Genomic DNA, 14,908 nt, shown 5'->3' with positions numbered 1-14,908 from the left:
TTGAACCTGTTGAAGATCTTTAGCAACAGGATTTGGCAGAGCCGATTTTTCCACTGTGGGGTGTAAAGGTAAAGGGTTTGACGAAGGATTCTAAAACAAGCCAAACTGGGGGGGGGGGTGGGGTGGGGAATGAGGGAGCTTCAGGGAAGACCTTCTGGCAGCTGTTCCTTCAAGGAGGGCTTCCAGCATCTCACTGCTACCCCACACTCCCTCAGCCCCATGAGCAGCTGTTTTTTCCAAGGTTCTGCAGAGCAAGCAGCAGGACCAAAACTGTTTTGCTGTCCTCCTTTGCCTGTGCCCAGAGGAAACTCAGAGGCAGAGAGGGAGGACAACTAAGTTCCCTTCTTGGCCGTGCCACAGAATTGGGTGGGTTGCTTAATCTTTCTGTGGTTGGCTTTCCCATGAGTGGTGCTGAAAGGCAATTCATATTTGTTGCCAAGTGCTTCGAGCTCTTAAGTCTGCAGGCAGAGTAAATCCATAGAAAATAGAATTCATGTGTTATAACTGAAGGCAGGTTTCTAATAGCTGTTGGAAGTCAGATTAATGACTGCTTTATAATGCAAGCTTATGGCTGCTAGAGATGCATGTCCACCACAGTAGCTTCTAAGAAGCGATGCTGAATGTGAAGAGCATAATTGAAATCAAATCCAATTGCCCCTTCCAGAGTGACTTTGAATTAAGCAGGTCTGAAGGAGGCATTCAATATGAGTGACATCATTTGTGCTGTTAAATCCCAGAAGCTGATGTGGTGTTCACAGCTCTTTTTGGCTGCTTACTTGCCACGAAATTGAGCAAATGAGGACAGCAGTACCTGGTTGTTGTGTAGGAAGAACCCAATGTGGTAAGAAAACCCAAGCATGGTCTCCCTGTGCATGCCATTGTGCAGGTCATTCTTCAGGAGCTTTTCATCTATCAAAACGTGATATCGGATTTGATCCTCAACCTGAAAACAAGCAATTAAATTCAGAGTTACATAACAAAGCATGAAAAGTTATTTGGGAAAACTTTTCCCAAAGGATATGAGCAAAATTGCTTGAATTTATGGAGAAGCTCTCCAGCAGTCAGGTTATTTCATATTTTCTACTGTGCAGAGTCTGCGTTCCTGTCATAAAGCAACTTTTATGGGTTATGGGGGATAAAAGGCTAATGAACTGTTGGGGACAAAGATTTTTTTGTTTCTGGCAGTGTCTGGACATAGGGCTGGCTGACAGATGCAGTGAAAAGTTAATCAGATTATTTTCTTAGGACACACTCTGAACTTTACATTTGATATCAAAAGTAGCTCATTCAAGAACGTTTTCATAATCTTCTCCTTACCCATTCCTTCTCCCTAAGGCAAACCCTGAATAACCTTAAAATGAATGTTTGTGCTAATCCCACTGCCTCCTGTCCCCTTGTTTTGAACATTCATACTGTTACTTGCTGTTTGGCTCCTTCAGGGGTGTGTGAAAGAGTGAAGTAACCCCAGGCTGAAAGATTTGTGACATTGCCTGGCTTTGCCCACAGGGTGAAGTAGTGGCCTTTACATCTCATAGTTGGGACCAATTCTGTTTAGTTTTCCACAGGCTTGACAAAGAAATATTGGCAGGCAGGAAGGTGGCAATTAAAATAGAGCTAACTGCTAAGGTATAGACCTCCATCAATGTCCAACCCCGTTTAGTCCTGCTGACTTGTATGCTTTGAAGGAAAACTTAACTCTGGTCCATCTTCATTTCTGTTTAATCACCAACAGAATAAGAAGTCACTCGGAACAAAACCTTGCTTCCTAAGAGGCCAAGAAATGGCATCTCTTCCCTGTGCTGAGCTCCTCCCTCTGAAGTAAAGTTTTGTAACACAAGGTGTTTTGTAAAAAAAAAAAAAAAAAAAAAAAAAAAAAAAAAAAAAAAAAAAAAAAAGATTGAGGCTTAGGCAGACTTCATCCTCCTGTTGTTTTGTGATTTTCTTTGTCAAATCACTATACCACGCAAGGTTGGGAGCATGGAAGAAAAATGGAAGAAGCATACTTGTAAGCAGTGAAAATGAAAATAATTTCTGTGTGTGCACAACATGAGTCTGACAGGATTGATGCCTTAAAGCTACATATGTGTCTCTCAAAGATTTATTATAGATGCTTCTTATATTGATGAGGATATCATTAAAACTAACTAAAATAGTGTTCAAAAGTCATTTGAGAAGATTTGGGTTGATCACGTGTGATTTCTTCCGATGAGGTAGCAATCAGGACTTCTGTCATGGGTCTGCTGGTTGGAGGTAAATGTCTTGAGATGAGTTATTTGAACTCTGTATTCCTCAGCTTCCTGGCTGTAAACGGAGACCATGGAAGTAGGGAGAGAGAGCACAGGGTGAGTATTTATGGAAGGAGCAGGGAAGTATTAATGTCATTGTGCAAGTCATGAGTGAAGCTTCCTCTGCAAGGGATGGTTCTTGATACTTGGATTCAGTAAAGCAGTTTCAAACTGGAGCAAATGTGAAGAAAGGAGCTGGGATGACCCAGGAAACAGCATAACTTGGGAGAAGACTGACAGGACTGAGAAGGCCATTTGGCCTTGTAAATATGTCAAGATATAAATGCCAGAGAAACAGAAGTTGTTTCAGCTAACGCATGATGCTGGCATCAGAATAAAGGAATATGAACTGGTCAGAGGTGTGCTGTCAAAATAATATAAACTGGCTCTGGGAGTGAGGCCAGAGGCTGGCATGGGAGAGGTGGAATGGCCACATCTGTGCTGATATGAGGAGCTGGTGGCAGGGTCGGGCATGAGCCTGGTGTGGGCTGCTAGCAGAGGGCAGTAGCAACGGGTTTGCCAGAGGAAATTCTTCTAGCCAGGAAAACTTCAGATATTTTTCTGAACCCTGAACCCTGGGAATGGCCAGCAGTGCTTGTAAGATGGGACTAGAAATGGTTTGCAGGAAGTAGCTTGTGGATGCTGTTCCAGCGGGAGTGACACGGACAAATGTCTCACTAGTTCTAGGAAAGAGTCAGAGTATTTTTTCGGGCATTATTAATGATGGTGTTGCCAGTGATGATGGGGGACTGGACTTGTTCACCTAGGAAATTAATTTCAGTGTTATTCCTGGTCATTCCTGTACTGATCTCCTTTTAGGGTGTAAGATGGGAAAGTCTAGTGATGAAATGTCTTGGATATTATTGGAGTTGTTTTATTTTAGAGAAGGACAAAACCCAGAACAAACAGCTAGGCTCCTCTAGCGAGACAGGAAAATACATGTGGATCCACCCCTTCTCATCTCCTCTGGTGGTAAAAACAAACTTACAGGTTTCCTGGAAAACTAATCCCTCCTCCTATTTCTGTATGCTTTCAATTCATCCACTTGACACTGAAATGAGAAACTGAGTTGTTAAGAAATATCCTGTGAGTAATACGTACCAGAGTAGAAATGTTTTTTTCGCTTAGGTAATTTTCTATGGCATCGTTATTTGGAGCAAACACTGTGTATGTGTTTGCAGCTTCTATCTCGTTTGCCAGGCCGTATTGCTGTTGTGAAACACATTTAAAACAAACAAACAAAAGAGGATGATCACTGATAGTCTGATAGTAGTTCAAATGCAAACCTCTATACTTAAAAAGGTGTGAAAGCTTACGATAATGTAGCCCCTGAAAATGGAGTAGTCGGGCATTTGCTCCAGGCGGGCCAGCAGCCTCGGCATGACAGTGCTTCGGAGGGGAGTCAGAACCTGGAAGAAGAGCAGATATATCATATCCCCTGTCAATACATGTGCACGTGCTATTGTTGCAGCTGCAAGGAGCAGATGCAATAGAAAATATTCTACACGAGTAATGTTTTGCAAGAGCTGTTGACTATGTTCCATTGCTTGCCGTGCAGAGGAACAAATCCTCCCTGCCTGGCCATATACCTTATCAATAACATGTATGATCCCGTTTGTGGATGCGATGTCGCCAGCCACGATGTGAGCGCCCTCGACAGTGAGGTTCTGAAAGGAGAGGAGAGGAGAGAGGGTTTGCTTTGGCACTGTGGGGGCTGCAGCTTCCTGGCGTTTTGTGCTGTGGCTTTCCACACCTTTCCAAACACTGGCCTGGGGCTCCACCACAGCCCTGCTTAGTGCCAGGCCAGACCAGAGGCCAGGTTGCCCTCAGGAAAACAAGTACAAAAGAGGTGATGTGGGGACTCTGTGCTGCTCCTCATGTGCAGGACATCAAAACCATGGGGTAACACTGGGGTGGTTACTCAGGGTTGGTTCACTCACCCCTGCTCAAGGTAGGATGGGCTCCTGTCCACACCACTGCTGTCACATGCTCCTGTGTCTGTGCGCCCCTCAAGAACCCCATTCATGGTTTTTCCTTCAATGGGGAAAACTCTTCCCTCCCATAGCAGGGCTGATGTGCTTAAACGTGCCACATGTATTTCCAGAAAATCCTCCTCAGGACATGGAGCATTAAATAAAAAGGCTGAGGTGGAAGGGCTCTCAGATGTAGCTATTTACCTTTAAAAATACCTTTGTGTGGTTTGGGACTATCGGGTTGCACATGCAGACGTGTGCAACACCACCGCTTCCTCCTACCTTCCCAGTTCCCTAAAATAAGTTATTGGGTTTCCCTGATGCATTTTATCTTAAATTAGTTCACAGGCTGTGCTGGGCAGGGACTATGCTTCCGCTTTGCTACGAGACTGTTCAGAGTTTGCAGCAGCTACTGTGTCATTAGGAATAAATGATACTGCTGACATATCTCAGCTGAGAAAATTTGTGGGGAAAGCCAAGTTAATGTTCCTCCCAGAGGGCCCCTTTAATCGATCTGTTCCTTTAATTTTGTGGCATAGCCTTTAAAATACAGGTACATAATGTCTGTATGGTTTTGTGACACAAAAATGCTGGGGGCAGTGATGGTCAGGGTCTGGCGTATGGTACCACAGTAGTTTGCAGGTCATCTCACCCCATTTTCTTTAGACAAGTGTAGGAAGTTGCTCTGTAGAGATGTTGGCAGCATATCAGAGGACGATAAATTCTGGAAATCAGCAAAGCTGTAAGCTCCTGTCAATACATGATACCTAAAGGAAATTAACTGGATTTTAAGGTTTTGTATTTTCTCATTTCTCTTTTTCTAGATAAATACATTTGGTGTGTCTAAAACTGTGGTTTAAAGCAGGAATTATTTTGAACAGTGCCTAGTTCAGCTATATTCTGATCTTAGCTTGACCTTTAAACATTTCTGGCATGATACAAATAATGTCTTTGTTTTCAGTGGAGTTGCTACAGAGATTTATAGCACTGTAACTAGAAGGAATATCCCATGTCCCTCCCTTAAAAATGTAAGAGCTGTCTTGCTGTAGTGGCTTCATAATAAAGACTTGCTTGGAATGAAAAGTAATTCATCAAAAACAAAACCAAACCATTAGCGTACTTCAGTAGAGTTGGGATGTTACTCTTTGACATCCAAAAAGCTTTCTCATCTTCATCCATGTTTTCAATTGCTTGAGGAGAAGGCACGAGGATAGTTAGATTTGAGGTGGTGGACAACACTGAGTTTATCTCAGCCTCCTGCATGAAAGCAAAGCAGGTAAAATAATTCGTCTTCATGATGACCTATAAATAGCAACTCGTGACTTTTTAGCAAGGTGGGGTATATGACGTTTTTTGGGACTGGCCTGGAAAGGAAAAACTATTATACAGAGCAATGACTTGAACAAAAGTACATAGAGCTGCACAAAAATGGTAAATGAGTGTCTATATTTTACATAACAAATTGCCAGCATTTAAAGGGCAACAGGGAAGTTTAGGTCAGAATTGTTTTTGTTTTGTTTTGTTTTGTTTTAATTATTAAATTATTTATTTATTTTTTAAAATCATGAAACACAGGAGAACTCAACTCCCACAAAAGCTAGCCTGGAATCTATTTTATCTACCTGAATTTAAAAAAAAAAAATAAAAAATAATAATAAATTAATCAGTCTGCCAAGTACTACTGGTTACTGAAAGCTTCAATTAACCTGCTCTTGCAGAGCACTCCACACTACTTAATAGATAGAAGCATTGTGATCCATGAAATGAGAAACCCACGTAACACAATGTTCACATGTGAAGTAAGATTATTTAACGTGGCTGGGATTTTTTAAGATGTCCAAGGGACATCCATGCCCACCAGCACTTCAGTGGGGCTTGCTGCTGACAGCTCTAATTTTAGCTGGGGGATGTAGGCTCTGTAGTATGCAAGGACTGATTCATCTCCCATATGTCAGTGTCTGCCTTACAGATGGAAGGAGTCTTCACTGGACAGGATTTTTCCAGTTGTGTGGATTATCTTTTTTTTTGAGAGGGGTGGGGGGAAAAGGAGAGCTGAAGTCTTGAATGTGGTTTTGGTGAAGATGAGGTTCTCCAAACTTTTTGCAGGCTCTACAACTTGCCATTTTTGATACCGTAAAACTTGAGAAAGCCATGTGAGCTTGTATTCTACCTTTTTGCAGTGGGTATGCTGCCTGGAAGATGGCTTATTCTGGACGTTTCTTCTATATACATACTGGTTTTTAAGTCAAGAAGGGAATTATCTCCTTTAAATATCTGGGAGCTTTGTCTCTGTTAAGATCACGTTTTTTTCTAGCTAGCATCACTGTCACCTTCCAAATATTTAAATATAGAAATAGAAACAGACCTCCTTTTTTCACCCTTCCTGACCAGCAAGAAAAATATTTGGTTATGAAATATGGTAAACATCACATTCCTGCTCAAGTATGAAGTTAAAAACCACACAGATGGATATACCTCCCTATCTTGCTCATGTTTGTAGCTACCATTATATTAGGAATTTCTTTGAACTATAGCAGAAATTTCCACATCTGTTTCAATAGATTATACAGAATCTGCTCCCTGATTCTTTTTCTCCTGCTTCATTATCTAAAGAGCACATTCACTAGCAGGTGGGCAGCCTTTCCTTTTGTGCTCATTTCTTTAGCTTCATTAGCTTCACTCTCTTTAGAGCTGCTGGTGCTACAGTCTGAGCCCGGAGCCAAGCAGATAACTGATTTAAATTAGCCACAGTGGCCTTGCTTTCAAGTAGCTCCCTGAGGTCCCTGTTGTAATCACGTGCTTTAATTGTCCCTGAGCAGTCTAAGTTTGAAAAGCACGAAAGCAGCTAATATGCCATAACTTCTGCTTCTTGTGCTATTTATTAATGTATCGCTGTTCCATTCACTTTGTCATGTACTTTCTGTATACTTCTTATATTTAGGTTTTAAACTCCATAGAAGAATATGGTTTTGATCTTTGTTCATACCAATGCCAACCTCAGTGGGATAGAACCTCTAATACTACCGCTGCCTGTAGCATGTGAAAATAAGGTCAGCGGTAATCTAAGTTGGTGTTTCTTCCCTGATCTAAAGCCAAACAAGTTAATCTGATTCTTTTTTTACAGGACCTAAGTCATTTTTTTTTGTCTTTCTTGCTTGCTGTAGCAGCAGCACACTGACCAGCCATACAGTCACATTTTCCTAGCATGGGACTCAGTAGAAATAGGGATAGTAAGGCATTGCCTTCCCTCTCCACTTGCTTGTAATTTTATTGCATGAGGAAAGATGGGAGGACCTGAATATACCTTGTGGCATATTTAGGCTCTGCTTGTACCCTGCTGTTGTCCTCTGGACTAAGCTCTATGTACAGAACAGGTCATAGCCTGGGTAGCCTCCTGCCTCAGGAAGTGGGCTTGTAACTAACTCTTCTGCTTGCAAAGCTTTCTTGCCTGCTTGGATTTGGGATCAGAAATTGGTTTTCAGACATAAACCAAGGACCAGTTAATCAGTTTCCCTTTGACTGGTGGGAGAGGCACTTCAGTACCTATCCAGAGCTGAGGCCTCTGCTGTAGAATTGGAATATTGCTTTGGGGTTCCCATTTCTAGAGGCTAAAAGGCTCATGTTTTTCTGCAGACTTGAACATGCTGAAATATCAACCATGAAATCTACTTACATTAACCCACTGGTTAAATGCAGCTGCTTCTGACAGAGTAGATAACTCCTGATTGGAAACAGAAAGAGAGAGCAATGAGTACATGAGTTCTAACTAGCTGTACCAAAGTACCCTTGCTGTACCTTGTGGAGTAATCTGTCTGGCACAGCTGATGTGACATGGAAAAGCAGGTTTTCAGTATGCATGAAAGGGAGGACATTTATGTCTTTCTAATGCTGATAGCTTCTGGTAATTGGAATGGTGAGTTAACAACTCTTTTGAAAATTGTGCTATCTGATGCTTAATTAGATGTAATTAGGTGTAATTAGATGCACCTGACCTCAGTATATAATGGATACTGACCTCAGGCTAAGCATTTATTTTCTGGGAATCTAAACACAAATAATTTCTTAACAAAATGCAAAATGAATTTAAAAAAGATATGTTGTTTTGGTTGGTGTTTGCACAGCATCTTACATATCATCTTGCAGATGAAGAGCTTTAATTCTGCCACAGTGCTTGAAACAGAGAGAGATGATGTTATGAGCAAGGATGGCAGATAGTGCTAAGAGGCATGTAAGATTACTGTCAATGACAGTGACAGCTGACACTTTCATTTTTCCTATACTGTTAAATGCATATTTATTTTGCCAATTTACTTGTTTCAGACTTATTTGTCTGCCAGTCTGCATGGTTTGATTGAACATGATAAATTGACCGTCTCAACTGAGACATAGCTCAAGGCAGAATTTTGGAAGAGCTGGGAGCCCATCACTCCTAGTTGGGGGGTGAGTGCTTAGCACCTACAAAGTTAGGACTGTAGGGCTGGCATTTTTTAAATTTGTCTTAAAGAAATATCCTCAGATTCCTTAGGCCCCTTTCCAAGGTATGTTTTTAAACACAACAGATCATTTCTGTATCAGGCAAGAGTCTCCAGAAAGAACACAGCCTGCAGATAGCACTGGTGGGCATCATACTTTTCCTAACTGTTTATAATGTTTTTGCTATCTGGTTAAGATCCAGTGTGAGAACCATGCAGTAGGTCTTGTATTCAGAGATGATGATTGTCTTACTTACATCTGCAGCATTTCCATAGCATGTTCTACCATCTCCTTCATAGCCCTTTGGGCACACGCACTCCCAGCCATGAGAAGGTTCAAACTGACAAGTTGCCTTTGAACCAGAAAGACAGAAAAAATATTGTGAGATACTCAGGAGGCTACTCCAGAGCACGGATAGCCTGTAAACCCTTCCTGATTTACGTTCATATACAGACATAACCTTAGCAAAGTATCTCTGTACCTTCTTCCATGGAACGGCTCATCCCCCTGTAGAGCAAACTCCACCAGATGAGGGCGTTAGGTCCCTCGCCTAAATTGAGGAGTGTAAACGCTTGCTGTGCCCTTTCTTGCTTCCTCCCTAGATAAACAGAGCCCCGTTCCTCTGCCTTACTAAGGTAGATCCATCCTCTGCTCCCCTGTACTTTTTGATTTAGCTCTGTCCCTGTGTCCTGCCTGCAGGCTGACTGCATGCAGATACTGATAAAGCTGATAGATGCCCGCATAGAGATGTGTGACTCAGGTAAACATCTCCACAGACTGTTGCATCCAGATTGCAGTTGCTGGCAGAGAAGCAGCATGCATTTACTCTGGGCTCGAGATAGTCCTTCTGTACAGGTGGGATTGGGAGCAGGCCTTGTGGTCTGTGCTCAGTGCATGCACCAAACTGATGAGGCTCACATAGCATTTTTGGTGGCTGTACCGCTGCTTCGAAAGCTTTGTTCCGTCTTGAGCAGAAATTGCAGGGTTGAAATAGAAAGGAAATTCTATGGTGTGTGCAGGAGGTGAGGTGTGATATTTATCTGAACGCTTTGTTCAGGGAATGACTTATTACTCACCAGATGATGGCATTTTCCATTTTGTTCCAGGCATGAGTTTATGGGTGTGCATTCAATTCCATTTCCCCGAAATCCATCTTTACACTTGCAGTCATTCTGTTGTTTCCATAAAAGACAGCGATACATTATGATGATTAAAACTGTGTACATATTCTAGACGCGACAGATTCATCTGTTGGTGTTTCTGCATGGCTCCATGAAGTCATTCCACTGACTTGAGTGGAATGACACTGACTAATATATACAGAAGACCTTCATACGTGACACCTGGCATGCTTATTTAACAGTATTTCCTGCTGGAATGACAGCACATAGTGAGCACAGGGATAAGAGCGGCAGGAGGCTGCTCTGTGTGGAATTGGGTTTGTGGCTATGAGGGAGGGGAGAACTTGTGGATGAACAAGGGAAGGGTGGAAAATGCTGGCAGAGCAAAACTGCCAGAGAACGGGTGTGGAAGGTGGGAATGAATGCAAAGGACTTACCTGGCCTGGCCCAACATAGATGCAGGTAGCATTCTCGTGGCACCCAGCCACAGAGGGCAGCAGGCAGTTGTTGATGGCTGAGCAGTCCTGTCCATCGCCTGTCCATCCCGCTTGGCAAGCACACAGGTATTCTTCTGGGCCCGTCTGTATGCACTCAGCCTGGGGAGGGTGCAGAGGCCAGACAAAATCAACTCCATTTGTATAGGCCATGGCATGCAAACCTGGAGGTCAGCAGCTGGGCTGAGGAGGCCTGCCCACATCAACCAGCAGCGGGACCATGCTGTGATCCTTTGGTAAAAACTGACACTTGGTGCAAAGAGGTAGACCCTTGGCTATGGCAGCACAACGGGGGAGAGTTTCCTCCTCTGAAAACCATGGAGCATCAAATCCCCCTTAATCCAGAGAGCTTCTGGCAGAGACCAAACGGCAAAGCTTCTGCCAACAGCCAGCCAGCATCTGATCCCAGAACAGGAAGGCAAATAAAATTCCCTGTGTGCTAATGTCTCTGGGATCAGACCTTAGGCCTGTGTACAGGGATCAGGAAATGCCAGCTGTAGGGAAAGTCCCACGTATGCAGACTTTCAAGCAGTTCCTGTGAGAGAGGCTAACAACTAAAGTAGTGCATACTCAAGTAATGAAATGAAAATATTTTAAGTCTTGTAGCCACTTCTGAAATGAAGTAAAATTCCTCTTTTATCTTCACTGTGGGATAAAACAGAGCTGTGTTGCTGCTTTTTGTCAAGAATGTGTCACAGCTTACCTTGGCAATTCCATGGCACTTTTCAGGACAGCTAGGTGACATCTGCCTTTAGGTCTAAGCAATAGCAATGCCACTATCAGAGAAATAACTCAAAACTGCAGTAAAAATTGTGACACTTGCTTTTTGCAAAAGTTTTAGCCAAACCTTGTTTACTGCCTGCTTTCCTGTGCTGTCAGGCCCTGTGGGAAAAGCCCATACTTACATTGATATTGCAGCCACCTGGGTATAAACTAGCACAGGGATCAACTTTGCTGCAGGTCATGCCATCTCCTTCGTAGCCAGGCTTGCAAACGCAGCTATAGAGATGAAATGAGATGAGAGGAGGGGAGAGTCATTAAATGTGATAGGACAGCTGTAAAATGAAGGGATTGTTTTCCACTGTAACGTGCTATTTATAGGCAGCTTAAAATCGGTAACCTTGGATTCACAATGCAAATAGCTTAAGTGCATACATTATGTTTTTTTTTTTTTTTTCCAAAATAATACGTGACTGGGATAAGTCAAATGAGGGATCTGTTCTCTGTGTACAAGATGGGGGGTGAAATTAATTGTGTGCTAACGTGATCTCTGCAAAGGTGAGCTAATAGCTCTAAATTAATTACGAGGTGTGGTTGCTCTTTCCTTTATTGACTCAGCAGATAGCTCCCCCTGAAGCGCGTGCAAGATTGAGCTCCTCTGTTTCCCTGGTCCCCCATCCCCAAGATTAAACCATACTGGAGGGAATTTCTGAAGTGCTCAGTTATGCACCATCCCACATTCTCTTTCATACGGTGGCTCATTACAAATGCACTGCGTTGAGAGGCAAATGTGCTGCATGTGACAGTGAAGGTGAGCATAAGCAAGTTGTAGCTGTTGTAATAACAGTTTTGTAACCAATCCTGCCAGTCCAAGCCTGTGGCATCTAAAGTCTACTTGAGCTGATTGGATCAATCTATCTATCCCCAAACCACGTGGGAGTTTCAATGTTTTTCAGCAAAGCTCAAAATCCTAATTCACTAAGGGTAGGTCAGAAATAAAGAACCCTTGTAGCTGTTAGTAGGAAGGCAGCCTTCTGACAAGGGTCAGATCCATGTGCATCTATTGGATTGGTGGTAAGTACAGTGTACAGGATGGGGGCACTGAGAACTCTTAATTCCTGTCTTGTAAATGAAGATGGATGCAGTGCATATTTATGCTTATTTGCTGCAAAGCAGTAGTTCATTGGCTGATATTTGTGTACTGCTACAAGGTGTGGTTTTGATCAAGAAAGTGGGAAAGAGCCGCATCTTCATTAATATTAATTAGATGCAAGTTGCTGACTTACCTCACTGCACCATTGCTAAGCTGACAGTCTGCATGTGCGTGGCAAAGCTGTAGGGAGGGCTCGCAGGGAACAACAGGCTTATCACAGAGTTTCCCAGTGTATCCACTTCTGCATGATCCAGGAAGACAGATCCCGTCACTGTCTATTCGGTTATCACACTTCCCGTAGACGCAGAGGCACTCTACCAGAGATAAAATAAAATGTGCAGTTCAATAGTGGGAAAAGGCATCTATCCTTACATAGCAGTTTTTATAAATCAATTCTTCTTTTATTCTAGAATCTAACCTGTTGTATTTTTAGTCTCTCTTTATCGGGGGGACTTACTGTTTATTGTATCCATGTCTTTGCAGGTGTCTTCTTTAGATAACTATTTAAAATCTATGGTGACTTTGTAGGGCACTTATCTATCAATGAAATTTAAAGTACTTCAAAGAGAGGGGGAAAAATACTGTTTTAGGCTATCAGGGCAAAAGTTTTTTCACTGCACAACTTCTGGTGTAGTTTCAACAATGTAAGAAGCCTTCTGATACTGAGTCCACAATCCTACAAATTACATACTGCAGAAATGCCTGGACTAGTGCACAAAGTAGCAGCACAGACCTACTGGCACTGCTATGGATAGGTTGAGTGCTGCTGCTAGGCATAGCAATGCCCAGTGGGCATTGTAGGTGAGGCTTTTACAATCCCAAGAAGTGCCAGTAGCGACTAGTTAATCCACCACATACTGCTTGGCCAGGACTGGAGTTTAGGCAATACCACCTCTTCTGACAGAACTTGTTTTTCATTGTTATCCATGTACCTCTAAACCTTAGAGTGAGCTGTGTTTATTGAATGACAGGCTGTTTAATGGCAAAAAGATTAAAAAAAAAATTATGGAGATAGGGAATATAAATATATTTGATGTCACCTGTTCTGTAGACTCTAAAATGCAGTATAGTTTGACACAGTTTATAAAAGATGACAGCTAGAACTATAAACTATTCAAAAGATCAGAAATTATTTAGCAGGGATAGTTATTAGGTGTCCCTAAACAACAATGTGTTTATAGATTTAGTTTTTCTTAGATTGCATATGTTTGTCATTGTAGGCAGATTCTGTTCCAAGTGTGAGCAACAGCAGAACAGCAATGAATAGACAAGATTTTCTTTTCAATTACTCATGTGAAAGAGACAGAAAGGAAAGGAACAACACAATATAAAGTGAGCAATGAGCCTTACAGAAAGCTCACTTCAGCTAGTGAGAAGATTTTTCACTGACTCTGGGCTTATGTGTATCCCTTTGAAATAAGAAATGAACCTGCCCCAGAGACATCCAGCTTATCTACTAGACAGATGATTTATCTAGCAGTTACCTCCTGCCATAGTGCTACACGGGTCCAAAGAAAAATTCCATGATCTTGAGCGGAGGAAGTGTGGCTGTACTCACTTTTGTCACACTGAGGTCCATATTTGCCAGGGTCTGAGCAGAACTGGCAGCGTGAGCCTTGAAATGCCTCGGCACAAATACAGGTCCCATTTCCATCCAGGCCATCCATGCACTGCAATATAAAAGAGAGGTGATCTTTATGTATAAATTGAAATAAGTCTTTATTCCTCCCCTGAGAAGACACTGTAGGCCTGTCCATACTGTGCCTGTGACAGACTACTAGGAAGAATCTCAGCTTTAATGAAAAATCTTTCAGTGCAAAAGCTTTCCTTGTGCTTGTAGTTATACTCTGTGGCAGTGTATTCTACCTTCCTTTGCAGTTTAAAAACAAGAATAGTGACCTGATTGTTCCCCTTTACTGTGCAAAGTAAAAGCATCAGTGGGTCACTTAACCCCAGCCTTGCACATGTGCCGTGTATTGGGACCAGTGAAACTGTTAATTGGAGAAGATTCATTTTCCCTCCTCTGAATAGCTGAACCTGAAATTCACACCATCACTGAATGTAAAAGGAGTGTGCAGCTCTTGTGGAGCCCCTAATTCCTGCAATGCAGGAGTTCAGGGACTTCTGGGAGACAGTCTATCCTCTGCAGTGTTGAGTGAATGCAGGATGCTGTGCTTACCTGCCCGTTTCCTGAGCAGGGTTTGGAGAAACCTCCTGGGCATGGACTGCAGTTAGGGCCAAAGAAGCCTCTGCAACACTTCGGTTCCTGCAAAATGAAGCAAATACTGCTGCCTGTCATCTGAAATAATCCTTTGTTCCGAGCAGGACAGGTGGAGCCAGAGTTACCCTGTATTTACAGGGGGCCAATTAGTGGGAGACACCAGGGCTAGTATCAGGGCTGGGGGCTGCAGCAGTTTCTAAAGGAAAAAAACAAAAACAAAAACAAACAAAAAAAACACATCTGCAGGAACAGGGAGATGGCATGAAATCTGTTTTCTGGGCTGACTGGAAGAGGCCAGAGTGAGCCTGGCCTCTACATCTGGGTCAGACTCTGCCATTTCAAGGTTGCTTTTCCTTGGCAGGTACTGCACAACACATTGAAAGCACCCTTTTTTCTAGAGCCTTTGTGTGGAGGCAGAGCACAAAAGACATCTCTCCATCTGGTTTTAGTCCTCTGGCAAAGGCCTGC

The 14,908-nt window shown here is 42.7% G+C and overlaps 2 protein-coding genes across 2 annotated transcripts in view; one reads left to right on the top strand and one right to left on the bottom strand.

Moving 5' to 3' along the window:
* LOC311443188 (uncharacterized protein) overlaps window positions 1–14,908 on the top strand; it is a 289,234-nt gene that overhangs the window by 20,478 nt on the left and 253,848 nt on the right. The window lies entirely within an intron of this gene.
* Window positions 1–14,908, bottom strand: part of STAB2 (stabilin 2) — an 85,688-nt gene that overhangs the window by 34,957 nt on the left and 35,823 nt on the right. The window contains exons 21-34 of the mRNA XM_084533113.1: window positions 14,399–14,485; window positions 13,778–13,889; window positions 12,353–12,533; window positions 11,252–11,345; window positions 10,290–10,448; window positions 9,808–9,903; window positions 8,988–9,083; window positions 7,932–7,979; window positions 5,379–5,515; window positions 4,911–5,025; window positions 3,875–3,952; window positions 3,602–3,694; window positions 3,387–3,494; window positions 812–943 (exon numbers count right to left, since the gene is read on the bottom strand). Of these exons, the coding sequence (XP_084389239.1) occupies window positions 812–943; window positions 3,387–3,494; window positions 3,602–3,694; window positions 3,875–3,952; window positions 4,911–5,025; window positions 5,379–5,515; window positions 7,932–7,979; window positions 8,988–9,083; window positions 9,808–9,903; window positions 10,290–10,448; window positions 11,252–11,345; window positions 12,353–12,533; window positions 13,778–13,889; window positions 14,399–14,485 (1,536 nt within the window). The remainder of the gene's footprint in view (window positions 1–811; window positions 944–3,386; window positions 3,495–3,601; window positions 3,695–3,874; window positions 3,953–4,910; window positions 5,026–5,378; window positions 5,516–7,931; window positions 7,980–8,987; window positions 9,084–9,807; window positions 9,904–10,289; window positions 10,449–11,251; window positions 11,346–12,352; window positions 12,534–13,777; window positions 13,890–14,398; window positions 14,486–14,908) is intronic.

The sequence above is a fragment of the Aythya ferina genome, assembly GCF_964211825.1.
Source record: "Aythya ferina genome assembly, chromosome: 1".
Classification (NCBI taxonomy): domain Eukaryota; kingdom Metazoa; phylum Chordata; class Aves; order Anseriformes; family Anatidae; genus Aythya; species Aythya ferina.
This window is presented reverse-complemented; position numbering and strand designations above follow the sequence as displayed.